The sequence below is a fragment of the Dipodomys spectabilis genome, unplaced genomic scaffold, assembly GCF_019054845.1.
Source record: "Dipodomys spectabilis isolate Male_0828 unplaced genomic scaffold, ASM1905484v1 ptg000098l, whole genome shotgun sequence".
NCBI classification, from domain to species: domain Eukaryota; kingdom Metazoa; phylum Chordata; class Mammalia; order Rodentia; family Heteromyidae; genus Dipodomys; species Dipodomys spectabilis.
Window position 1 is genome coordinate 2,616,182 of NW_024870775.1, and position 26,126 is coordinate 2,642,307.

General features: G+C 42.1%; 1 protein-coding gene across 2 annotated transcripts in view; it reads left to right on the forward strand.

The window, feature by feature from the left end:
- The first annotated feature begins 7,652 nt into the window (after nucleotides 1-7,652).
- The window catches only part of LOC122113659 (procathepsin L-like), a 42,101-nt gene continuing 23,627 nt past the window's right edge, over nucleotides 7,653-26,126 (forward strand). The window contains exons 1-5 of one of the 2 annotated variants that reach the window (XR_006148459.1): nucleotides 7,662-7,722; nucleotides 9,286-9,429; nucleotides 9,716-9,838; nucleotides 9,935-10,081; nucleotides 11,082-11,449. Coding sequence is in view for 1 of the 2 variants with exons in the window: in XM_042686719.1 (XP_042542653.1) it covers nucleotides 7,783-7,794; nucleotides 9,286-9,429 (156 nt within the window). In the remaining variant the exon portion in view is untranslated. Of the gene's footprint in view, nucleotides 7,795-9,285; nucleotides 9,430-9,715; nucleotides 9,839-9,934; nucleotides 10,082-11,081; nucleotides 11,450-26,126 lie in introns of those variants that run through there. The other variant, XM_042686719.1, reaches the window with a different exon arrangement.

A 26,126-nucleotide genomic window follows, 5' to 3' on the forward strand; every position in this document is an offset into this window, starting at 1 on the left:
TTTTGCATCTAAGCATTGTGGATGCCAAGACTGGCCACTATGCCGAAGCATTTTTAGAACCAGCTAGGAGATGGCAGTGAATGAGCAGTAGATTTGGGAGAGTATCTGATGAAGATTTTCTTAAACTCTCTGTAGTTGAGGGTTGTGAATGCCCTGGACTGAGCATAAGCATATGAATAGTGAAGGTGAGAATAGCAGCAAGTGAACAAGGATTTACTCTCTCCCTTTCTGATCTCTGACCAGAAACCTGAATGGTACTTCATAAGACAGGGACAGAGAAGGTCAGAGTGTCTGCTTGGCTTTTCTTACCTTCTCACAGACAAGATGAGACCTAAGGGATACTCTTAGGTCTCTGACTCTTGGGACCTAAGCTGGTGGGGGTGGGAGGGAGGAAGGAACAGTAGAAGCCCCTTCCAGGCCCCTACTCCCTGAGACAACATTGTCTGATGCAGCTCAAGCATGTCTACCAGCGTCCTGAGATGGTTTTTTTTTTATATTTCCACAGGGCCTACAATAGAGAATGAGCAACAATGGTTTGGGGCTTTATAGTTTGGGAAGGTGACAAGACAGTTGATACCTTTAGAGATGGACAAGAAGCAGCTGAGAATGGAGCTGTCAATTCAGTCCTATGGGAGAAGCTGTATATATGGGGCAAAGGTGATTTTATTTTACTGTGTTCCTATATCATGTTTTGAAGTTTACTTTTTGCTGGGCAAGTGGACCTAATTTCACTCTGTCCTGTTCCGTGACTCTATTAATTCACAGGCCTATTTGATTGCAAGCAATTCAATGGTGTTTATCTACTCAGCCCTGGTCCGCAGAGTTTATTGACAAATTCCATCCAGTCCCAGAATAGGTGCTTGAGATTTCCATCATAATCCTTCAAAAGCTGGGCACAGTTGGTTAGACCTGTCACATCAGTTACCTAGGAAGCTTAAAATAGTAGGGTCATTAGGCCAGGTACCCATGGCTCATGACTAAACCCTTAGCTGCTCATTCAGGAGGCTGAATGAGCAGTTTGAAGCCAGCATGAGCATGAAAGTCCCTGAGGCTCTCATCTCCAATTAACTACCAAGAAGCCATGAATGGAGCTGTGGTTGTGGTAGAGAGCTAGCCTTGAACATAAAAGCTCAAAGACAGCACCCTCGCCCTGATTTCAAGCTCCAGGACTGGCACCAAAAATTAAAAAAAAAAAAGGATCATAGTTCAGAATAGCCTGGGCAAATGAGACTGTTTAAAAAAAAAAGGCCTAAAGACTAGAGAATGGTTCAAATAGTACAGCGTTAAGTGCCTACTAAGAGTAAGGTCTTGCTGAGTGTACTGGTGGCTCATGCCTGTAATACTAGCTACTCAGGACGCTGATACCTAAGGATCACTGTTCAAAGCCAGCATGGATACATGGCCAGGAAAGTCTGTGATATCTTATCTCCAGTTTACCACCAAAAAGCCAGAGGAGGAGCTGTGGCTCAAATGATAGAGCCTTGAGCACAAATGTTCAGGTACAGTGCTTAGGCCCTGAGTTCAAGTCCCAGGACTGAAACTACAAAAACCCAAATAAGTAAAAAAAAAGGATCACAATTGAGAATAACCTGGGCAAAAGTGAGACCTTTTGTAAACAACAACAACACACACACACACACACACACACACACACACACACACACACGAACTAAAGGCTGAATACCAGAGGAATGGCTCAAATAGTAGAGGTCCAAGTGCTTAATAAGAGTGAGGTTGCTGGGTGCCCGTGGCTCATGCCTATAATCCTAGCTACTCAGGAGGCTGAGATCTGAGGATCGCGGTTCAAAGCCAGCTGAGCAGGAAACTCCATGAGACTCTTACGTCCAATAAACCACCAGAGAACAGGAAGTGGTGCTGTGGCTCAAGTGGTAGAAGGCTTGCCTTGAGCTGAAGTGCTGAGGGACAGCGTCCAGGCCCAGAGTTTTAAGCCCCATGACTGACAAAAAAAAAAAAAAAAAAGATACTGCATTGTGGAAAATTTTCATTATATAGCATTTTGCAATGATTTCTGGCATAATTTAAAATGAAAAGCAGACAACAAATGTAGATTACATTGAATTTCTGCTACAAACCACTCCATCCAACTGGAGATAATATTTGAAATACTTTTGTCTGATAAGAAATTAATATCTAGGATACACAAAGAACTCTGACAGTTTACCATAACTACAATAAAACTCGGCAATAAGCAAAGGGTGAAGGACTTGGAAAGACATTCCTCCAAAGAAGATATTCTTTGTATAACTACTTAAAGATAACAAACAATAAGACCAGAAGAAAAAAAAGAAAAGCAAAAAAGAGGAAAAGAGGGAAGATATTTTTACGATCAATGAACAAAAGAAAAGATGCTTTGCAACACTAATCACTAGAGAAATATAACTCAGATTACTCAGATATACTTTATCTGCATTAAGACAGGGATGTCAGAAAGATAAAAATAGCATGCCTGATGATAAGCAAACACTGAATAAACAAGAGGTAAAATAGAAAAATGCAGAGAATTTGTGTCAAATCTAGAAGTCAGAAAGAATACTTGTAATTACTGATAGTTAAAATGGTGAATCTCTTTTGGATAACACGGAAAAAATTAAGCATAGCATAGAGGTTTTTGTGTGGAAACAGAACATATGTATATTCATCCTCCATAAAATGAAAGCAAAAGTTGGAGAATACGGTTCTGTACCTAGGCTGGTATCACATTAGGAACAGCAGGCAAATGTGAAAATGACCAAATATCAATCAAGGAATAAACAGATTAAAAAATAGTATGTACATAAAATAGAACCTTATTCAACTTTAGGAAGGAAGGAAATTCAGATATGTTTTATTGGGTGTCTGTTTATTGTTAATCATCTCACATCTAATGCTGTTTTATTGGCCTCCTAATTTCTACATGAGTTTGGAAGGAGACAAATGGTGAATCCAGAATAGTAGCTGAGTTCACATAGATAGAAGACATTATGGTTGGTGCTGGGTTTGGGGGAGAAAGAAAGGAAAATCCCTATTTCACAAGCACAGAGTTGAAAAATGTTCTAGAATTTTATGGTGGTAGTGGCTGAACAACAGTGTGGGTTGAACTGTGCAACTCCTAATAGTTAAAATGGTCATTTTCATATAATGTATATTTTGCTACAATAAACACATAGATTTTATTGTGTTTTTGGATGTGTCATCAATTTAACCTTGCAAAGAAATAAACAGGAATAGGAATCTACTATGACTCCATTTGTTTTTAATCAAAGAAGCCAAACTATGTATAGAAAATGTTACTGTGGGAAAAGACCAGAAGAAAAAAGAATTTTGTATAATGAAAATGGTTTTGGGGCTGGGAAGGTGGCTCAGTGGTAGAGTGCTTGCCTCACATGCCTGAGGCCCTGGGTTCAATTCCTCAGGGCTAGCCTTGAGCTGAAGAGCTGAGACACCTCGTCTAGGCCCAGAGTTCAGGCCCCATGGCTAACCAAAAAAAAAAAAAAAAGGAAAGAAAAGAAAAGAAAATGGTTTTTATGTAATTGGAAAAATGACAAAGTTTAAGCATATATATCTACATTATATAATTGTAAGTAATGAGAGACAAGTGACCCACGGGCTCAAGGCTTTATTGTGGGTCAGACCTTCTGGGTTGATCAAAGCAAGAATGGAAGCAGCGGCTGTGGACTGGTGTGAGCGGAATTTAAACAAAATTTTAGGGGACAGTCACATGGGTCACATTACATAGACTATGGGAATTTGGGGGGAGAGTCAGTTCCAAGAAGTGTTATGAAGAGGTTACATGGACTATAGGAATTTGGGGGAGAGTCACATTCGGAGAAGGAGTGTAACCAGATGTTGCAACTGGGGCAGGAATTCGTTTGTCACATCAGGAAAACAATACAGCATCAGGGAAATAAAAACTTACCAGATTTTTGTAAACTGGTAGGGACACAGGGCAGGGTTTTAATTGGCAAGCTGCCTCTGAGCTCTTAGAATAGTGTATGTTTCTTTCTTTCTTTTTTTTTTGGTCTGGTCGTGGGGCCTGAACTCTGGGTCTGGGTGCTGTCCCTCAGCTCTTCAGCTCAAGGCTAGTGCTCTACCACTTGAGCCACAGTGCCACTTCCAGCTTTTTTCTTCTTTTTGCTTATGTGATGCTGGGGAATCGAACGCAGGGTCTCATGCATGCAAGGCAAGTGCTCTACCACTGAGCCACCTTCCCAGCCCAGAATAGTGTATGTTTCTATCTAAATGTAAATATTTATTTATATCTTTTATAAAAGTATATAATATAATATAGAAACATGTTGGGTCTTCATCCGTCCCACGAAAGACAGACGGGGTCCGAGGAAAGGTAAGTGCGGTGCTCAGCCTCCCTCAGCCCGGGAGGCACTCAGACACAGGGAGGAGCCAAATCCAGCAGGTAGAAAACTTGTTTATTAACAGAGAGCAGCCCTTTTTAAAGACAAAAAGGGCGGGTGGCATGGCAAGGGAGGAAGAGGAACCAATCACTGTCAAGGTCACACCCTATCATTCACCAGAGCCTTCACGGGCTGGTTAGGCACTGATCGGAAGATCAATTGGGCTCTGCCCACTCAACCCCCTCCCAGTGCCATCTTTGCTGCCCATGTGCTCCACAGATTCCCCCCTTTTTTTTTGTTTTAATGGCAGACCCACCTCCCAGTTAGTTATCCTTTACAGAGGAGGGAAAAGGTTGTTTTAACAGGATTACATTGGTAAGGATAGCATTGGCTACACAGGGGGTTCCAGGCAAGTCTGGGGGGCAAGATTCACCAGACAAGGATAGGGAGGGCCCTTGTGCATGATCCAAGAGCCTGTCCCAGTTACCTCACATCCCCACCTAGCACAGTAGTAAACATCAGTCCTACCAGTTAGAAATGTCCGAAGCAGTTCAATTAATTCCTGGGCACCTGGTGTCTTTTAAGTAAGCCAGTTCCTTGTACGTGCCTTTAAGCTAGCACGCGGTCAAGATGACCTTTGAGCTTTACTGTCAGCTCCCAACATCAGAAACATATATAAATATATCTATCTGCCAAGCGTTAGTGGCTCATGCCTGTAATCCCAGCTACTCAGGAGGCTTAGATCTGAGGATCGCGGTTCAAAGCCAGCCCAGGCAAGAAAGCCCATGAGACTCTGGCCTCCAATTAACCACCAGAAAACCAAAAGGGGCCCTGTGGCTCAAGTGGTAGAGTGCTAACCTTGAGCTGTAGAGCTGAGGGACAGCACCCAGGCCTAGAGTTCAAGCCCCATGACAAAAACAACAAACAAACAAACAGCTAACTGTCCATATTTGTAGACATAAATGTATCTGTTTATAAATATATAATATAAATAAATATAAATTATATAAATATAAATTAAATGTGTATTTCCACATATCTGGGAGATTTTACACTAAGTACTTCTTTTTTTTTTTTTTTGTCGGTCGTGGGGCTTGAACTCTGGGCCTGGGCGCTGTCCCTCAGCTCTTCAGTTCAAGGCGAGCGCTCTACCACTTGAGCCACAGCGCCACTTCCGGTTTTCTGGTGGTTTTATTGGAGATAGGAGTCTCACTGTCTCTCCTGCCCGGGCTGGCTTTGAACCGAGATCCTCAGATCTCAGCTTCCTGAGTAGCTAGGATTACAGGTGTGAGCCACCAGCGCCCGGCTATAAAGTATATTTCTTAAATTCATTGCAAGAAGAGATGAAAGCATAATGCAGATTAGAAAAATAAAGTAGCTCTCAAAAATCCCCCCCCCTCTCTTTCTCTCTCTCTCTGCCAGTTCTGGGGCTTGAACTTAGGGCCTAGGCACTGTCCCTGAGCTTCTTTTGCTTCAGGCTAGCACTCTACCATTTGAGCTACAGCACCAGGTTTGGCTTTTTCTTTTCATGTGGTACTGAGGAATCGAACCCCGGGCTTCATGTATGCTAGGAAAGCACTCTATCACTAAGCCATGCAGATAAAAGGCTAAAACATGCTTAAGGTACACAGAGTATTGTTTAAAAGTGAAAGGAACTCTGAAAGAAGGTAGTGAAAGTCTTGGCTCCTTGGCGGGGACTGGAACTCAGCCAGCCCACCGGTGCTGAGGTGAGAGCGCCAAATCTGAACTAGATGGACTTCCCTCAGCTTCCCGTTCCCAACAGGACCACAGGTCCTTCAGACCCACATAAGAAAAGAACTTCAGGTTGTCTCATGCCGGGAGACACTCACGAAATTGAAGTATTAGCAAGGGTTTATTTTTGTTTAACAGAGTTAACTAGGGAGAGAGAAAAACAATCTGGCTCCTCAGAGGGAAACAAGAGTTAAAGACTCAACTGGACTTAAAGACTCAAAGAATTCTCTAGGTCTATCGAAAATACAGAGATAAGAGCTGAAAACCCAGGGGCCTGACAATAGGTGAGTTGTAGAACTTCATTCCTCTGAGAAGCCTCCACCTCACTGTCCCTACAGAGAGCACAAGTTTCACCATTTCAAGGCCGAGGGTAGTTTTAAATAGCCCCACTTAGCATTTAAATGGAGGGAAGCTTAACTGCCTTGCTAATTCTTTTCTGCTTCCAACTTCCATCTGACCATTTTTATATTAATGAAGTACAATATTATTTCCCTCTGTCTTTTCCCCCAATCTCTCCCGTCACAGTTGTGCTGAAGGTTTGGCAGGAGGGGGACTTCCTGAATGAAGACAAGAAATCTTTCACTCCCAAAGTGGGAGGATCCACTTCCCCCAGTAAGCTCGGCTGACCTTTGCCCTTCTCAACATTGTTTTGGACTTTGTCTTTCTTAGCAGATTGTAGTAAAACCTCACCACAGACCATTCTTAGACCCAAACAGAATTCATCTATGGGATTTGATTTCTTTTGTCTTTACCTTATTTTAGCAGTAAACATGAACCACCAGATTACAATGCTGGCTCACAGCACTCCAGATTTGTGTGTGTGTATGTGTGTGTGTGTGTGTGTGTGTGTGTGTGTGTGTGTGTGAGAGAGAGAGAGAGAGAGAGAGAGACAGACAGACAGACAGACAGAGAAAGAGAGAGACAGAGAGACAGAAAGACAGAGAGACAGAGACAGACAGACAGAGAAGGGTTGAAATCAGGGCTTAGGCACTGTCCCTGAGCTTTTGTGCTTAAATTTAGTGCCCTATCACTTGAGCCAGACCTCCACTCTGGTTTTTTGGTGGTTAATTGGAGGTAAGAGTCTTACCTTCCTGTCAGGGTTGGCTTCCAACATAAATCCTCAGATCTCAACCTCCTAAACCGTCAGGATTACAGGCGTGTGTCACTGGTGCCAGCCAGCACTCCAGATTTTTAACAACAAAACCAAACTAACAAAGTACCCAAGGGTTAAAGGGAAAGCAAGATTTGGCTGAAGTCCACCCAAGGTTAGCTGTAAACTTAATTCTTCCTGAGCTAGGCCAGGCGCACTGAGCAGGTAGGCTGGTGCAAGCTCTCCCTCCCGGCTGGATCCATTCCTCCATTCCTCCCTCTGGAAGGAGCTTCTGGCTCAACTCCTCCAATTACAGAGACAGCCACACCCACGCATGGGTGGGACTGCAAACCCGAGATCCACCATCAGAAGTTCCTGCCAGTTACTAACCTAGCCAATCCTAGAGCAGCAGGGGTGGGCCTGGCCAGGCCAGGGACTGAGGCTTTAAAGGTTGGGTCAGATCCTAAGACCTCATCTACCCCTGAAGTGCTGAATCTGTAGGGGTTACCTGTGCAGCTGCTGCCACCCGGGGTGAGTGACCCTTGCTGATCAAGGCTCATTGGAGACTGAGACTGAGGAGACCTAGGATATATGGAACATAGAGTAAGGAATAAGAACATCTTCCTGTTTCTCTTTGGTGTGTGGGAGCAGGGAGGGTGATTGGGGGGTCCCTGAGACTATTTCAGAAGCTTGTAAAATAGTCCAAATCTATCAGATGGGAGTGGTCAGCCAAACCCATGCTCTCCCCCTCCCCCCGCCTCCTCCGCAGCAACCTTACTTAGCTTCTTGTGCTAACACGAAGCATCTAAAATCTTCTGGTCTTACCTGGTATGGGCAGAGTGGAGGAACAAGTGGCACGGACTTGGCCCGATTCCACGCAGCTCAGCATGGAGGGCCAAGCACCCGGCAATGGGAGCTGCCGGTCAGCTGCTTTCCACACACTGAATCTGCTGATTGGCTTTCAGGAACTTGACCACTTGCCCCTGTTTCTGGATTAGGCATGGAGGGAAAGATGTTGGAGGCACAATTCCCAGTGTGGAACTGCCAGTGTGGGATTGTCCTTCCCAGTTTCTCTAGAAAGAGAAATCCAGAAAAGTTTCATTCCGGAATGAGAGGTCCTAAGATAGCAGCTCAGCTTCTGCTGTAGATTAGCCAAGAAGAAAGTGTTAGGTGGTCTTCGGACTGTTTGGAGTATCCTGGACCCCAATTTAGGATCAGATTCCTCATGGGTAATTTTGATTGGTTGATCTTCATGCTTTTGGAACAAAATCTGTACCAATTGCATCCAAATTTCCTAGATATTGTTTCTGAACCACCGGGTACACCGTTGGTGTTTTCTGAAGCTAATCAGACTGCTTTAACCTAGTTCCTAGGTTGTTGATTTTGGAAGCTTGGCCAAACATTTTCACTTGGTTAAATGAAAGATGTATATGTGATACTGGAGTTTGAAATCAGTGCTTTAGACTTGCTAGGCAGGTGTTCCGCACCGTGTCTCAGCTCCAGCCGCTACTTCATTATTTTTTTTGCCAGTCCTGGGGTTTGAACTTAGCGCCGGGGCACTTTCTCTGAGCTTGTTTGTGCTCAAGGCTAGAGCTCTACCATTTGAGCCCACAGTACCATTTCCAGCTTGCTGAGTAGTTTACTGGAGATAAGAGTCTCATGGACTTTCCTGCCCTGGCTGGTTTTGAACTGCAGTCCTCAGATCTCAGACTCCTAAGTGGTTAGGATACAGGCACGAGCCACGGGCCCCTCCTGGCTTTCACCTCCTTTTTATTGCTTGAGTTATTTTTCAGATTGGGTCTCATTTGTGCCCAGGGCTGACCTTGAACCACAATCCTTCTCTTATACTTCTTGCATAGCTGGGATTTCAGGCATAAATTACCTTTACTTGCTATTGATTTGATGGGGAGCTAAGATTATTTGCTTGGGCTGGCTTTGTAACTGCTGCCCACGATGTGGTTGGGGATTACAGGCATGAGCCGCTATGCTTAGTCCCAGGTTAAAAATGTTAATTCCGTGACTGTTGACTTAATTTTTCTGCAAATAAGAAGGCATTTTAAAAAAACATTAGTGTCATTTCTTTTCCTTTTCTAGGTTTTTGTTTTTAAACCCACAAATACTCTTCTCCTCCTGGCAATCCTTTGCCTGGGAATGGCCTCAACTGCTCCAACATTTGACCACAGTTTGGATGCACAATGGGAGGAGTGGAAGATGGAATACAATAAAACCTACAGCTCGGTGGGTAACACAGGGAGTATTTAGAGGGACCCCAGAGAGATTTTTTTGCTTGCTGATGTGATCCTACATCCAGAGGGTAGCTAGAAGCCAACCCTAAAAAGGCAATAACCAGAACAGGCACCATAGAATGTGGGTGGACATCCGTGTTCTCTCTGACTATAGAGAATGACTTCCAGAAGTACAAAGCCATCAGGCCATGGTCTCTCTCCATCTCTGTCAGAAAATCCTCTTGGTGAACCAGGGTTGGGTTTTAAGTAGAAAGAGAGTCCATCACTTGTACTTGTAGAGTGAAGAAGGACAGAGGAGAGCAATATGGGAGAAGACTGTGAGAATGATTGAACTTCACAATGAGGAATACAGCCAAGGGAAACATAGCTTCACCATGGGAGTGAACCAATTTGCAGACTTGGTGAGTGTCTTGTGCATTGTTTAGCTCTGTGCTTGCTCTCTCAGTTCTTTACAACGTCATCTTGCTTTACAATGTTTACTTTTCTTTTCCTTGAAGACCAAGGAAGAATTTAGAGCAAGAGCAAACGGCCTCCTAATTCCGAACACTGTGAGGCAGGGAAAACCCCAAGAATCTCCGGTTGGCGATATCCCCAAGTCTGTAGATTAGAGAGAGAAAGGCTGCTTGCCTCCTGTGAAGGACAAGGTAGGTGTGTCAGTGTCACATTTGTCCCTTCAACTGCCCGCAGGAAAGCCCAGATGACTTCCCTTCTGAGCTTTGGCTGATTGTGTATGTGTAGTGCCCTGGTTTGTAGTGTTTAGCTGTGCAATGGTAATCAGTCTTGCTCTTTGTTTTGTGACTGACAGTCTTTCATTCTCTTTTTAGGGTCACTGTGGCTCTTGTTGGGTTTTTAGCTCAACGGAGGCCCTAGAAAGACCTGTTCTGGTAGAAGAGGTAGAAATTGCCAAAAGAAAAAAAATCATATCTCAAAATCAAAAGGGAGCCAGGCACTGGTGGCTCACCCCTATAATCTTAGCTACTCAGGAGGCTGAGAGCTAAGGATCGTGGTTCAAAGCCAGACTAGGCAGGAAACTCTGAGACTCTTATCTATTCTAATAAACTACTCAGAAAACCAGAAGTGGTGCTGTGGCTCAAGTGGTAGAGCACTAGCCTTGAGCTGAAGAGCTGAGGGACAGCGCAGGTGCCCAGAGTTCAAGATCCACAACCGACAAAAAAATAAATAAATAAAATCAAAAGGGAATTGTGTGTGTGGTCCTGATTTGGATATAGGCCTTAGAAACCGGTGTCTCACTTAGGTTAAACGCATAAGTACTAATGTCTGATTGTAACACTAATTTTTTTTTGCAAACTTTCTAGGGCTATTGATATTGTATTTATGTCATTATATCGAGAGTCTGAGAGAGTTTTTACTTTGGTACCAGAGATACTAAAAGTACAAAACTTATTTTTTCCCTGTATCTAAAATTTTCAGTCCTTTATACGGGAATTTTTTACATTCAGGGGTTGAAGTTAAATGCATGTTTGTAGGCACCCACTTGTAAATGAAGAACAATAACAACTTTATCTCCTGTTTTTTTTCTGCCGAGTCTGTGGTGTCCACACAGTGTTTAAATCAGATGTCACTGTTAATGAGGCCACTGTACTTTAACCATTTCTATAAATGAAAAACTTGCTCTTCTTTCAGCTGGGGTGAACATTGGGGCATAAATGGCTACATAAAGATTGCCAGAGATCGGAACAGCAGCTGTGAAATCGCTTCATTAGCCATTTACCCCATTGTGTGAGCAGCTGGACCATGATCAGGAAGAACTAGTCTGGAGAGAGATGCTCAGAGGAGGGACTTCACCTTCAACCTGACTGGGTGGGATCTACACTTGGATCATTGTGCTCTCAATCTGAGACTTGTTTACTATAGTAAAATATCCGAAATACTTCAATTACTACTCTAAAACACCTCTATGTTAATGCATCTCCGATGACTGACTATTGAATTTATATTGGTTGAAAGTATGTTGAAAAAAATACGTTAAAATACATTTTATTTCAAATGTAGTGGTAGTTTTTTTTTTTCCTTCTGTTTTAAATGCCCTGGCTTTTTTAATGTAGTTCAACATAATTTAGCTCGACAGACTTAGAGAAATGGTAGTGGTATATGATGAGAAGGAGTAGGTGTTTCCTTTAGTTAGAAATTCAAGTGTACTGCCTTTTCTTGGTTTGCTTTCCAGACTTCCATTGACTCACCATCAAGCGCAGTCTGGAAATACTAAATGAGAATTTTCAGAAATTCAAGTTAATTCACTTCAGTTCACAAAGTTTCAATTGTGTGCCGTCCTATGTAATAAGATGTACCTTGTGCAGTCACTCTCCTTTATTCCAGGACGATGAGTGACTGCTGTTGATCTCTTGCTGGGCCTTATTTACAATTAAATTTTATTGTAAATATATATGTATATGTAAAGAGAGAACAGAACTATTTGTATAAAAATGTCTTAGAATGTACCCCCCCATACATAAGCTGAGTACTGTTTCCCAGATATTTTTTTCTGTATACATGTCGGCATTTTTGATAATGGCTGGTGTCTACCACTTGATTCACAGTCTCCAGTCTGGAAGAAGAGAGTCTCACAGATTTTTTTCCCTGGGCTGGCTTTGCACCACAGTTCTTAGATCTCAGCCTCCTAAGTAGCTAAGATTACCAGTGTGGGCCACTGGTGCCCAGCTCTGTGCAGATTTTATGTAAGACACTCTGGTATATAAAAGCAAATAAAAATATTTTTTAAAGATAACTATTGAGCTGGGCTCCTGTAGCTACTCAGGAGGCTGAGATCTAATGATCACAGTTCAAAGCCAGCTGGGGCAAGAAGACTGTTCTCTCCAATCAACTACCAAAAAGCTGGAAATGGACCCATGGCTCAAGTGGTAGAACACTAGCCTTGAGCACAAAGGCTCAGAGACAGGGCCCAGACCCAGAGTTCAAGCCCCAGGACTGGCAGGCATGCATGCACATGCACACACACACACACACACACACACACACACACACACAAGATAGGAGGATGGCAGAATAGAAATCTTTTCCATTTGAGTCAGAAAAGAAGAGAAAGAAAGTATTGAGAATTGAGAGAGAAAGGGATCAGGGAACAGCTGAAAAGCATGGAGAAAATTGACAAGAGATAGGTTCAATCCTGAGTCTTCAGAGTGGAGAGGAAACTGAGGTCACTACAATCTAGAGATGACCCTGGGGACAGACGGGCAGATCTAGCTGCAGGATAACAGCATGCTTCCCATAGACTAAATATTGTGAGGGGAATTTGTGTGACAGTGATGACTCCTGAGTAGCAGGCTAACATTGGGGGAGAAGGACAATACTAGTGGCAGGGATGATGATAAGAACAATAATAATGGGACATGTAAAAGGAGAATGGTCTGTGGAGGGGTTTGCAAGTACAGGGATACTGAGGGATGAAGAAAATCAAACCACATTTTACACATATACACATACAAACACGAAGATATAATGAACCCCACCAAACACTGATTGAAAAGGGAGCATGGGAATATAATGGAGAGTAAAAGTGTTGAAAGTACACCGTACATATCTATAGAATTAGCATGATAAAACTCCCTCCTATTAATGTATACTAATTTTTTAAAAATATACAACCATTTGTTGGCTATAACATTTGCATCTGGGCCAGTGCCAGTGCCTGTAATTCTAGCTACTCAGGAAGTTGAAGTCTAAGGTTCGGAGCTAGAAGTCAGCTAGAAAGTTTATAAGAATCTTATCTCCAATTAGTCATCAAACAAGCCAATTAGGTAGCAAAATCCCCAAACTTATGGCTAAAGTGGTAGAGCACCAGCCTTGAGCAAATATGCTAAGCAAGTGCTTGAGGCCTGAACTTGTATTTTATTATAAAGCAAAAGTATGCATTCATGTGGTAGTGTGCACTATTTAATTAGGAGTCATACTTGAGAGGCTTTCTCTGTGTGTGGGGTTTACACTAAATCTCAGGGATGAGGTCACATAGGTTCTTTTTTGGCTTGTATAACATGACAAGGAATACTTTATTTCTATGTCATGTAAGGCTGTAGGTTAGATGTTCAGAAGCTGGGGTTTTTAACATAAAGCCCTGTTGGTGGTTATTGATCCCGTCTTTAGATACTGTACTGTTTACAAGGTATTAAATTCCTATACCTTCTTTCTTTCCTCTTTACCTTCCACATTCTTTCTTCTTTACCTTTTTTCAGTTGTTACCTTTCATATTTTCTTACTTCTGGGTCACAGCCTTGTTATGAAATATCCTATTTATGTAATAAGCTTATACACATTTCATCTTGTTTTTATTCACTGGCTTTAGTGTTCTGCTTCATCTTTTGTTTGTCAACTGCTATGAGTTTGGTAGTAGTTTGTGGTTACTTGAACTAAAGAAGCAATTTTGGCCCTCATAAGAAGGGTCTGCCTTTAGCCATTGGCTTTCAAAAGAAGCCCTTTCAGCAACAAGAGGAAATAATGCCTACATACTGAATAATGCCTACATACATGTCTGAAGCGTGAAACATTATCTGCCTGGTGAAGCAACGTCATATACCTGTTATCCATTTGCTTCATTTCCAAATGATGCTCCTGTGTGGTTGGGACATTTGTCAACATCCTTCTCCTGGTTAGACAGAAGGAAAGGAAGACAATAGAAGTGATAATGAGAACTGTTGGGAGTTGTGCATCTTGACCAAGAAATAGAACACTCCTTTCTGTGAGACAAGCTTACCTAGGTCTCATGTAGTGGTAGAATGCACCTATTGAGACTCACTATGGCACTTTGAAATGGCTATTCAGGTGAAAACATACAACTCAGACTATTCAACTATAGAAGGCAAGAATATTCAGACTCATGCTTCACTGGGACTACTCATGTCTTAGGGCTCCCATCTCTTAATACTATTGCAAAATCCACCTGAATTTGGGCAAGACAAATATTCACCCTATAGCAGTAGTCAAGTTCAGTCAGATGGAAGCTAGAATGGATGGTGGCTGCTGGTTTTGGATAAGAGAGAATGGAGCTCAGTTTCAGCTGCGGATAACATTCTAGAAATCTGTGGTGGTGGCAGCCGCATAACAGTGAGGATGTCCCAATGCTATTGGACTGGCCACCTCAAAGTGGGTACAAGTTGTGATTTTTGCTGGACACCAATGGCTCACACTTACAATTCTAGCTACCCAAGAGACTGAGATCTGAGGTCCACAGTTGAAGTCAGTCCAGGCAGAAAAGTCTGTGAGATTCTAATCTCCAATTAATAAGCAAAAAGCTGAAAGTGGATCAAGTGGTAGAGTACTAGCCTGGAGGAAAATAACCAAGTAAGAACACAAGGTCTTGGATTCAAGCCCTGGGACTGGCACATAGCAAAAGTGATTTTTATGCAATCTATGTTTCATCAAAATGAGAAAATAGCACAGATCTTATTGTGCTTCTAGAGAGGTTATCAGTTCAACATAAGTAGAAAAATGCATATGAACAGAAATGCACCGGGGCTCCATGTTTGTAAGTAAAAGAAGCCAAATATGCATAAAAAAACATACTGAGGGAAGGACATGATGATATTTTTCCTAAAAACTATGTTGTACAATTTAGAAAATTGTCATTAGAAAAATGTCAATTTAATGTTTCTCTGGATTTATGTTTCTCATTCAATTACAAGAACTAATGTTAATTATAATATATAAAACAATAACAATATACATAACTATACAACAATATATAAATAAATAATAATATCTAAATAAATATTATATATGAATATTCTTCTATCTAAAATACTTTTTTTTGTCTGTTATGGGGCTTGAACTCAGAGCCTGGGTATTATCCCTGAGCTTTTTAGTTTAAGGCTAGTGCTCTATCACTTTGAGCCACAGCACCACTTCTGGTCTTCTTGTGGTTAATTGTAGGTAAGAGTTACAGACTTTCCTGCCTGGGCTGGCTTGGCACCATTATCTAACATCTTTACCATGCTTCTGTAGCTTACATTCCACCAGGAAATGCCACAAATCAGATTTCTTAAATTCAGTCAAGTAGGAGACTGGAGAAAATTGAACATAACATTACTGAAATTTTGTAAATTTTCTATTTTTTAAATCCAAATTTCTTAAATCCAGTCAAGTAGGAGACTAAGTAGCATTAAATACAAAAGGTACACAGGGGGGAGTAGAAAAGATTCACATTTCTTGGTCATTTTTGTCATTTTTTCCTACCTGAAGTTTTGTGTAAACAACTCATTTCTGTGGGTTGTGGTGGAGATGGGGGGAGGCGGAATCGCTGAGTAGGAAACAGGGAAGGAGGCACTCCAGAGCACCTCAGTCTCCGGAGACCCCTCGCCACCCTCCAGCCAGCTTCTTTTCCCTCCTAAGCTGGTCTGTCTCATCATCATAATGGAATTTGTCTTCCAAAGCAGATCTTGTAAAAATCCAGCTGCTTTCACCCTGATTATTCATCAGTAGAGTCTGACTTCTTTGCCCCCCCCGTCCACTTTACCTGTAAATTAAACAGGAAACCCTAGACTAAAATTTACAGCAATCCAGGGTTTAACCAAACCCTGAAAAAGAAAAGGAAAAGGGAACTATGACTGAAATTGCACACAGGGTTAGCAGTACACTTGTTTTGCCATACTTTCCCCCCCCCCCTTACACCCCCCCTACACCCCCCCCCCCCCCCCCCCCCCGCAGGTATACCAGGTGTACTCTCAGACTACTTGTGAAATCTAACATCCTTACCCCCAAGGAGGGGAGCGGGTGAGGACTGGGTGTTCCGCATGCCTTTCTCCAGTTTCCTGTTAACCCTATCCTCCTCAAAACCTTTGCCTAGTTTGGAACCTATTTTCAGTTTGTGCCTGGAGTCCCACAGCCAAGACATGGGTCCAGCCCAATTGATGATGCAGCCATTATAGTGGGGGAAGTCTGCAAAGGGAGGGTCATAGATTGGGACCCATTTTCCTTCCTTTCTTTCTTGTGCCAGTACTGAGGCTTAAATACAGGGCCTGGGGCTGTCTCTGAGTTTTTGTTTTGTTTTTTACTTTTTTCCTTAAAGCTAGCACTCTACCACTTGAGCCGTAGCTCCACTTTTGGCTTTTTTTTTTGGTGCTTAATTGGATATAAGACTGCCATGGACTTTCCTGCCCCGGCTGGCTTTGAAATTCTCAGATTTCAGCCTCATGAGTAGCTAGGATGATAGGCATGGGCTGCTAGTGCCTCTTTCTTTCTTAATTATATTTTTATTATCTTTAAGCAATGGTACAAAGGGCTGCCATTCAACACGTCAGTTTGCAGTATAACGCATTTAACTCAAATTGGGGCTTTAAATCCCAAGTGTTATCTGGACCAACCCCTTGGACCTCAGTGACCTCTAGAGGGCTGAATTTGTGGAGGGCAACCATGCAGTTGCTGCCACCCAAAGTGAGCTTAAGGTACAGTGGTGGCACATTGGGGACATAGAATAGAAGAGGGGACCCAGAAAGAGATATAGTGAAGAATGAGAAGAGAATCCCCCACCCTGAATGAGAACATCTTCCAACCTCTTCAGCCTTGGTGAGAGGAAGTGAAGGAGGTAGAGCTGGGAATCCAAAGAGGCTCCAAGAGCCTTGAGGGGTCACAGGTAATTATGGTCCCAGTCACATTAGACTGGAACTGGCTGGAAGGGTGAAGTCAGCTGCCTCTTGCCCACTGGGCTGCCATGTTCATACTCTTGTGCCAACAGGGGGCATGGTTCTGCTCATCACCACTAGGTAGCACCTTCCAGTCCAAACTGTACTGTACAGGGGGCATTGGCTCACTCCTATCCATGTCACAACCAGCCTACTACATGGAGGACCTGGCCAAGGCCTGAGCTTGGAACTAGGCCACTGTCTGCTAGTGTCCAGATAGCAACAATGCTGGCTCTGACTTCCAGTGTCTTGGTCATGCTGGTTGAGTACTTTGTTGGAGGATTGTCATAAGAGTGATCTAGAGGAACTAGTGGTGACATCCTTGCCAGTTTTTTCTAAGGAGGGCCTGATGAAAGGTTTCACTTAGGAGGTTTCATTAATAGTGGCTTGGGAGCCGGGCGCTGGTGGCTCATACTTGTAATCCTAGCTACTCAGGAGGCTGGGATCTGAGGATCATGGTTCAAAGCCAGCCCGGGCAGGAGAGACCATGAGACTCCTGTCTCCAATAAACCACCAGAAAACCGGAAGTGGCACTGTAGCTCAAGTGGTAGAGCGCTCGCCTTGAGTTGAAGAGCTGAGGGACAGCGCCCAGGCCCAGAGTTCAAGCCCCACGACTGACAAAAAAAAAAAAAAGAGTGGCTTGGGGCTGGGAATATGGCTTAGTGCTGGAGTGCTTGCCTAGCATGCATGAAGTACTGGGTTTGATTCTTCAGTACCACGTAAACAGAAAAAGCCAGAAGTGACGCTGTGACTCAAATGATAGAGTGCTAGCTAGCATTGAGCAGAGAGAAGCTCAAGGACATTGTCCAGGCCCTGAGTTCAAGACTTAGGATAGACCAAAAAAAAAAAAAAAAAAAAAAAGGCTCTAAGCCGGATGCCAGTGGCTCATGCCTGTAACCCTAGCTACTCAGGAAGCTTAGATCTGAGGACCGCAGTTCAAAGCCACCCTGGAATGGAAAGTCCATGAAATTTTTACCTCCAATTAACCACCAGAAAACTGGAAGTAGCGCTGTGGCTTAAAGGGGTAGAGCACTAGCCTTGAGCTGAAGAGCTCAGAGACAGCACCCAGGTCCAGAGTTCAAGCCCCATGACAAAAAAAGAAAGAAAAAGGCTCTAACAGCCATGCACTAGAGGTTCAGATCTGCAATCCTAGCTACTCAGGAGGGTGAGCTCTGAGGACTGTTGTTTGAAGCCAGTCTGGGAAGAAAAGCCCATGAGATTCTTTTTGTTGTTGTTTGGGTTCCGTCGTGGGGCCTGAACTCTGGGCCTGGGCGCTGTCCCTCAGCTCTTCAGCTTAAGGCTAGCACTCTACCACTTGAGCCACAGTGCCACTTCTGGCATTTTTTTTATTTTTGCTTATGTGGTGCTAGGGAATCAAACCTAGGGCCTCATGTATGCAAGGCAAGTGCTCTACCGCTGAGCCACTTTCCCAGCCCCCATGAGATTCTTATCTCCAATTAACCAACAAAAAGCCAGAAGTAAGGGTATTGCTCCAGTGGCAGAGTATCACCCTTGAGTGGAAAAAGCCAAGTGAGTCCTTGAGGTCCTGCATTCAAGCCCTAATACTTGCACAAAAAGAAAAAAAGGAGTTTCCAAAACATAACTCCTAGCTGCTGTATATCAGTCAAGGAGAAGTTGTCTGAGAATTCCTACTTGGCAAATTCCTGAGAATTTGCCCTACTTGGGACCGATATGGCTCAATGGTGAATTTTTGCTTAGATGATTGACTTACCATTGGCACAAATGCTGGTGTAGCTATGTTCTATTTTCCTAGTTGTTCCACTAAGTTTCTGAACCACCAGACACCTTCACATTTTTCTGGCTACCATTTCATGTGCTATTTCAGTTAATTGAATTCTGGAATGGCTGCTCTTAATCCACTACAGCTGTGTGCATTTCCACAGTGTTTGCTAAATGCTTGAAAGAATAGTTCCATTGATTTTTTTTTTTTTTTTTGTCAGTCATAGGACTTGAACTCTGGGCCTGGGAGCTGTCCTTCACTTCTTCAGCTCAAGGTATGCACTCTGCCGCTTGAGACACAGAACCCTTCCGGTTTTCTGAGTGGTTTATTGGAGATAAGAGTCTCACGGACTTTCCCACCTGGGCTGGCTTTGAACCACGATCCTCAGATCTCAGCCTACTGAGTAGCTAGGATTACAGGGGTGAGCCACAGGCGCCTGGCTCAGTTTCATTGATTTTATTCACCGTGGTGACCTACATTTTGAAAATGGGAATAAGAAAGCATTAACTGCTTTTGTCTCTTTTTGTCAGTTTTTGCAGTGTGGACCTTGCTCTCTTGCTGGGAATTATTTACATAGAAATGACCTTAACTGCTTCACCACTGGATCCCGCTTTGGTTACACAGTGGAAGAAAAAACATAGGAAACTCTACAGTGGCGAATAACATTGAAAGTGTTCAGAGGGACTCCGGAGACAATGGTTTTTCCTGCTGGGAGTTTATAATAAGTGAACAATTTTTGAGAATCCATGTTTTAGCAAGCCAGTAACCTAATGATACACATTGTGAGAACCATGTATGAACACATCCTTGCTCTGTGTGCAGAAAGAATGGCTTCCAGTTGTCCACAGCTATTCTAGTTATGTTTTCTCTCCATCTTTTCTAGTAAGTCCACTTGATGCATGTAGGTTGGGTTTATAACAGACAGAGACCATAGTTATGTTTTTTTCTACAACAAAGTTACAGAAGAGAGCAATATGGGAGAAGAATATGAAGATTACTGAACTGTACAACAGGGAATACAGCCAAGGGAAGCATGGCTTCACATTGGCAATGACTGGTGAGTGTTGTATGCATTGTTCAGGCCTTTGCTTCCTCTCCTCAATTCTTTAAAAAATGATGTGCTTTTAACACTCCATTTATTCTCCCTGAAGACTGTTGATGGATTCAGGCAGGTGAGGAATAGTTTATGAAAATAGAAACACAGATATCTCCAAATCTTTGGGTAAGAGAGAGGAAGGCTACATAATTCCTGTGAAGGGCCAGGTGTGACAGTGTCACATTCATCACTCACACTGCCTGCTGGAAAGCCAAGAAACTACTGAAGTCCTTGGCTTTCAATAGTGAAGTGAAATGATACGCAGTTCACTGGCTTATTAAAGAAACATTCTATTATGTGAATTATTGTCAGTCTTGCTCTTTTTTTTTTTTTTTAAAACCAATCTTAGGGCTTGAACTCAGGGCCTATGTGCTGTCCCTGAGCTTTTCTACTCAAGCTTAGTGCTCTACTTCTTGAACCACAGCTCCACTTCTGGCTTTTTTGGTGATTATTTGGAAATCAAAGTCTCACAGACTTTCCTGCCTGGGCTGGAACCTTGAACCTTGATCCTAAGATCTCAGCCTCATGAATATCTAGGACTACAGCAGCATAGTACCTGGCTTGTCTTGCTGTTTTTGGTGAATAGAAGTCTTTTTTCCCCTTTTCAGGGTACATAGGATTCTTGTTGGGCTCTTCATGCAACTGGGGTCTTACAAGGACAGATGTTCCAGAAGACAGATGTTCATGGACTGTTCCTGGTGTCCAGGCAATGGTAGCTGCAGGGTGGCTGGGGGGTGGGGAGGAGACAGCGCAGATGAGTATGCCTTCTGGTATGTTAAATACAGTGGAGGCCTGGGCTCAGAGGAATCCTATCTATATTGAAGCTGAGATGAATGCAATTTCTTACATAGTTATCATTCCAGCTCAGCTTTTGGTACTTCAGAGATAAGACAATTGCTTCAGAATTTATACTCTAGATGACAGAAAACGTAAGCTTGAGTGATGAGATTTCCATACAGCTTCCTTGTAACATGAAAATTTGTAAACCATGTCACAGAAAATCACATCTTTCCATTGTGAGAACTGAAGCATGAACTCAGGATGTTTTGCTTTCACTTGGCATTTTGGGAAGGTTGGTTATAGGTCTTGAACTCAGGGCCTGGGTACTGTCCTTGAGCTGCTTGGTTAAAGGCTAGTGCTATACCACTTTGAGCCAACAGTACTACTTCTAGTTCTGGTGGTTAATTGAGATAGGAGTCTCATGAGCTTTCCTGCCTGGGCTGGCTGAGTAGCTAGGATTACAGGTGTGGACCACTAGCTCCCAGCACACTTGGTTTTTTGCTCAAGGCTAGGGTGCTGTCATTTGAGCTACTACTCCCCTTTGGCTTTTTGCTGGTTAAATGGAGATAAGTGTCTCATTGACATTGCTGCTCAGCCTGGCTTTGAACCGCAATCATTAGATCTCAGCTTACTAACTAGTTATTATGACAGATGTGAGTCACCATGGCTGAGAAGTGAAAATTTTTATGTACAGGAAGCCCCGAGACTCTTACAGAAGATTTTCGAGCTCATTTTCAGTAGCATTTCATTTCCTTGTAGATATCTAACAGCAGTGACTGAGAAGTCCTAAAATGCAATCTGATGCATGTTGTGTGTCTAACCCATGACTCAGGATGTGCATATCATTATTCCAAGTTACTTCCTGCTTTACATTGAAAGGAAGACCCTACAGGTACAATCATGAGGATTCTGCTGCTAATGACAGGGGTTGTCTAAATCCCAGAAAAAGCCGTAAGAAGGCTCTGTCCACTATGGGGCTCATCTCTGCTGATATTGATTCGAAGCATTATTCATTCCACTTCTATTTTTTTTTTTTTTTTTTTGGTCTGGTCGTGGGGCCTGAACTCTGGGCCTGGGCACTGTCCCTCAGCTCTTTAGCTCAAGGCTAGTGCTCTACCACTTGAGCCACAGTGCCACTTCCAGCTTTTTTTTTTTTTCTGCTTATGTGGTGCTGAGGAATCGAACCCAGGGCCTCATGCATGCAAGGCAAGCGCTCTACCACTGAGCCACCTTCCCAGCCCCCACTTCTATTTTTTGTATGTTTTTTATTGTAAAAATACTGAACAGAGGGGTTACAGTGACATGAATAAGGTAATGAGTACCTTTCCTATTGAGCATTGTTGCCTGGTCCTTTGTTTTTCTCCTACCATCCCTTCCCTCCCACCTACTACCTCCACAACTACTCCCCCCACCCTCCCGCCAAAGTTGTAAAGTTCGTTTTCAACATAGTGTCTTGTACATCTCATTGTTACAGTGGGTCAACCTGTATCCCAATTTAAGCATTTTTTCCCTTCCCCTCCCCGAATTAGAGAATATTAGTATATTAGTAATATTAGAATATTAGTATACTAATATTAGAATATTAGTACATACAGGATGCAGGACACCAACATCAAATACAGTGAAAACGGATTATACCATGGGGGGGAACATACAAGAGAAACAAAAAAATCACATGGTATATCATAAATACATTAGAAACAATAGCAAGCAAAAAAATATTTGTGTCCTTATCTTGGGGTTCATTTTGCTTAACATAATCTTATATGGTCATATGTACATAGCTTTTGACATTTTCTACCTGTCCTACACATGTATTAGTTATTGCAAATAAGGGAAAGCATGGGACCTATGTTTCTTTGGGCCTGGCTTACTTCACTTAATATAATTTTTCCTAAGTCTTTTCATTTCCTAACAAATAGGGCATTGCCATTCTTTCTGATGGAGGCATAGAATTCCATTGTGTGTATATCTATCTATCTGTCTGTCTGTCTGTCTGTCTGTCTGTCTGTCTGTCTATCTATCTATCGATCTTCATATATACCACATTTTCTTGATCCATTCATCTACTGAGGGGCATCTGAGTTGGTTCCATATCTTTGGTTCCATACCTTTGCTATGGTGAATAATGCTATGATAAACATAGTTGTGCTGGTAGCCTTAGTATGGCCTTGTTTGTGATCTTATTCCACTTCTATAAGGAAAGAAAAACATTTCTTTTTTTAAAAAAACAATTCATTTAGAAAAATTACAATACTTCTTTGACATATCAGCTTGATGATCTTAGTATGTTAAATTTTAATGTAAATGTTTGAGTATATCAATTTCCTATACTATAAGTGCAGAATTTGTATATGTTTATATTTAATATTCCTTGAATCATATATAACCCACTGCATACATTTCTTTTTGTTGGTCATGGGGCTTGAACTCAGGGCTTAAGTGCTGTCCATGAGCTCTTTCACTCAAGGCTAGAACTCTGCCACTTTGACAGCTCCACTTCCAGTTTTCTTGTGATTAATTTTCCTGCCCAGGCTGGCTCTGAATCATCATCTTCAGATCTCTGCCTCCTGAGTATCTAGGATTATAGGTGTGAGCTATCATCACCCAGCCATATTTAATGATTCAAAACAGGTATTTCATCGATTGTATACATTGATTTGTTGTTGGGTCATAAAGATGTATATCAGAGATTTTATGTTCTATGTGATTTCCTTGTCTGATATTCTATAAATAGACACACAAGCTTTTAAAGAATTGTCATATACACATCTAGGAAAGTTTTTTACAAAAGGATTTATGCTGATTAATCTAGGCATGCTGATGGCTCGTACTTTTAGTCCTAGCTGATTATAAACCAGCCTAGACAGAAAGTCTGTAAATCTCCATCTCAAATTATCCAGCAAAGAGCCAGAAGTGAAGGGTGTTTCTCAAGAGGTAGACTGCCAGCATTGAATAAAAAAGCCGAGAGAGAGGGTAAGACCCTGAGTTCAAACCCCAATGCCTATATATACACATGCATGTGTGCGCATGTGTGCATGCACGCACACACACACACACACACACATGTGGGCGTGTGCAAGCATAGGAAAAAGATTTATATTTCTGCTATTTTTTTTCTTTTTCTGGCTGGTCCTGGAGCTTGAACTCAGGGCCTGGGTACTGTCCCTGAGCCTCTCTGTGCTCAAGGCTAGCACTCTACCACTTGAGCCACAGCACCGCTTCCAGATTTTTCTGTTTATGTGGTACTGAGGAATTGAACCCAGGGCTTCATGCATGCTAGGCAAGCACTCTACCACTAAGCCACATTCCCAGACCCTTTCTGCTAAACCTCCACCTTGTTAAGAATAGATTCTATTTTTAAGTCTTATCTGTAGTTTGTCATTTTGGTGAATTTAGAAATGCCTTCCTTATTTTCCTGTGACAGTGTTAGGTTCTGGAGCCTCTCACCCCAATTTTGGTTTTCTTTTCCAGGTATTTATTATAAACTGATCTGCAGCAGCACTGCCCTGGGCCACACAGTTCTGGTGGTTGGCTATGGGTTTGATGGAGCTGAATCAGACAACAATGTATACTGGCCGGCAAGAAAGGTAAATGAAATATTTATAGGTAAATAAAAATATTTATGTTGGAAACTCCAAAGAAACTTGTTACTTGTATTCAATCTTGAATGTGGTTCCCAGAAATCCTTGTTGCACTTAGGTTTCATACAAAAGAATTAATATTTTGTCACAAGCTTCCTGGGTTTGTTAATACGGTATTTGCAGCATTGCATTTTTGAGTTCCGAATAACTTCCTATACCTATGTCAAATGTGGCTGGAAAGAAGTCCTGTCCTTTCTCTGTCTTTGAATTTTCCCATCCAGTGTCAGATCATTATTTGGATTAAGGGGTGGGGGGTAGAAGAATGTTTAGAGTGAGCAATTTATAAATGAAAAATAAGAAAGAGGTGACTGATCAAGATGCATTATTCTCAAGTTGACATGCTGAATTGAAACCCCTTTATCTACCATGACCATAGAAAAAAGGATTACAACTATCTACAGAGAATAAAAAACATTAAAAAATAAATTAAATAAAAAATTTAAAAAGACATCGGTTTTTCTGGATTCTTTCTGTAAAATCTATGGCCTCTGGCACAATGTTTAAATTCAGTGTCACTTTAATGAAGCCAAGGGACTTCAATATTTCTATTAAATGGAAACTTTTATTTGGCTGGATAAGGACTGGGGCATGGCTGGCAGACATAAAGATGGCTGAGCCCAGAGCAACTATGGGGTTGCCTCGTGGACCCTCTATCCTTTTGTGAGAGCAGCTAGACAGATCTCTGCATTTTGAGTAGGTAGGGTGATGGGTATGAATCATTGGTAACTGGCTGTAACCATTTTTTAAAGCTACTTATTTGTCAATTGGCATCTTGGTCATTCCCATACCTTGACTATTGTGAGTGCTGTAATAGACTCACTATAGTGAGTGCTGTAATAAACCTGAGTGTGAAGCTATCTCCTTTACATACTTATTATTAGACATACATATTATTTCAATTCCTTTGAATATGTACCCAAATAGTGGAATAGCTGGACCATATGACAGTTCTATTTGTAGTTTTTTTTCCTGGAATTTCCATAATGTCAGTACTATTTTATATTCTCCTTAACAGTGTACAAAAGTTCTATTTTCAGCTGGGCACCAGTGACTCATGCCTGTAATCCTAGCTACTCAGGAGGCTGAGATCTGAGGATCATGGTTCAAAGCCAGCCCAGGCAGGAAAATCCATGAAACTCTGACCTCCAATTAACCACCAGAAAACCAAAAGTCGCACTGTGGCTCAATTGGTAGAGCACTTGCCTTTTGCTGAAGAGCTCAGGGACATTGCCTAGGCCCAGAGTTCAAGCCCTACAACCAACCAAACCAAAAAGCAAAAAACATTCTACTTTTTTTGTATCCTGATTAGCATTTGTTCTTCTTTCTGTTTTTGATAATAGTTAGCTGAGTCCAGATATATAAGTTTTGATTTATATTGCCCTGATGGTCAGTGAGTCTAGCATTTCTTCAGGTCTTGTGGGTTGTCTGTATAAACTTTTGAGAAATATATGTATAAATACTTTTTAGTGTGATTAAAGATTATGTATTAATTTTTGGTTCCTGTGTTTTTGGGGTTCTATCTAGAATATTATAACCTATAGCAAGGTTTTGAAGTATTTCTCTTTAATTTTTTTCTTCTAGCAAGTTCATAATTTAGTGTCTTAAATTTAGGTTCTTGATCCTTTTGAGTTGATTTTTGTATATAGTAATGGTAAGAGTGCATGTATGTACCTGTCCAGTTTTCCTAACACAATTTATTGAAGAGATTCTCCTTTCTCTAACATATGTGCTTTTTTACCTTGTCAAAAAATCAAGTGAGAAGGGCTGGCAAGGTGGCTC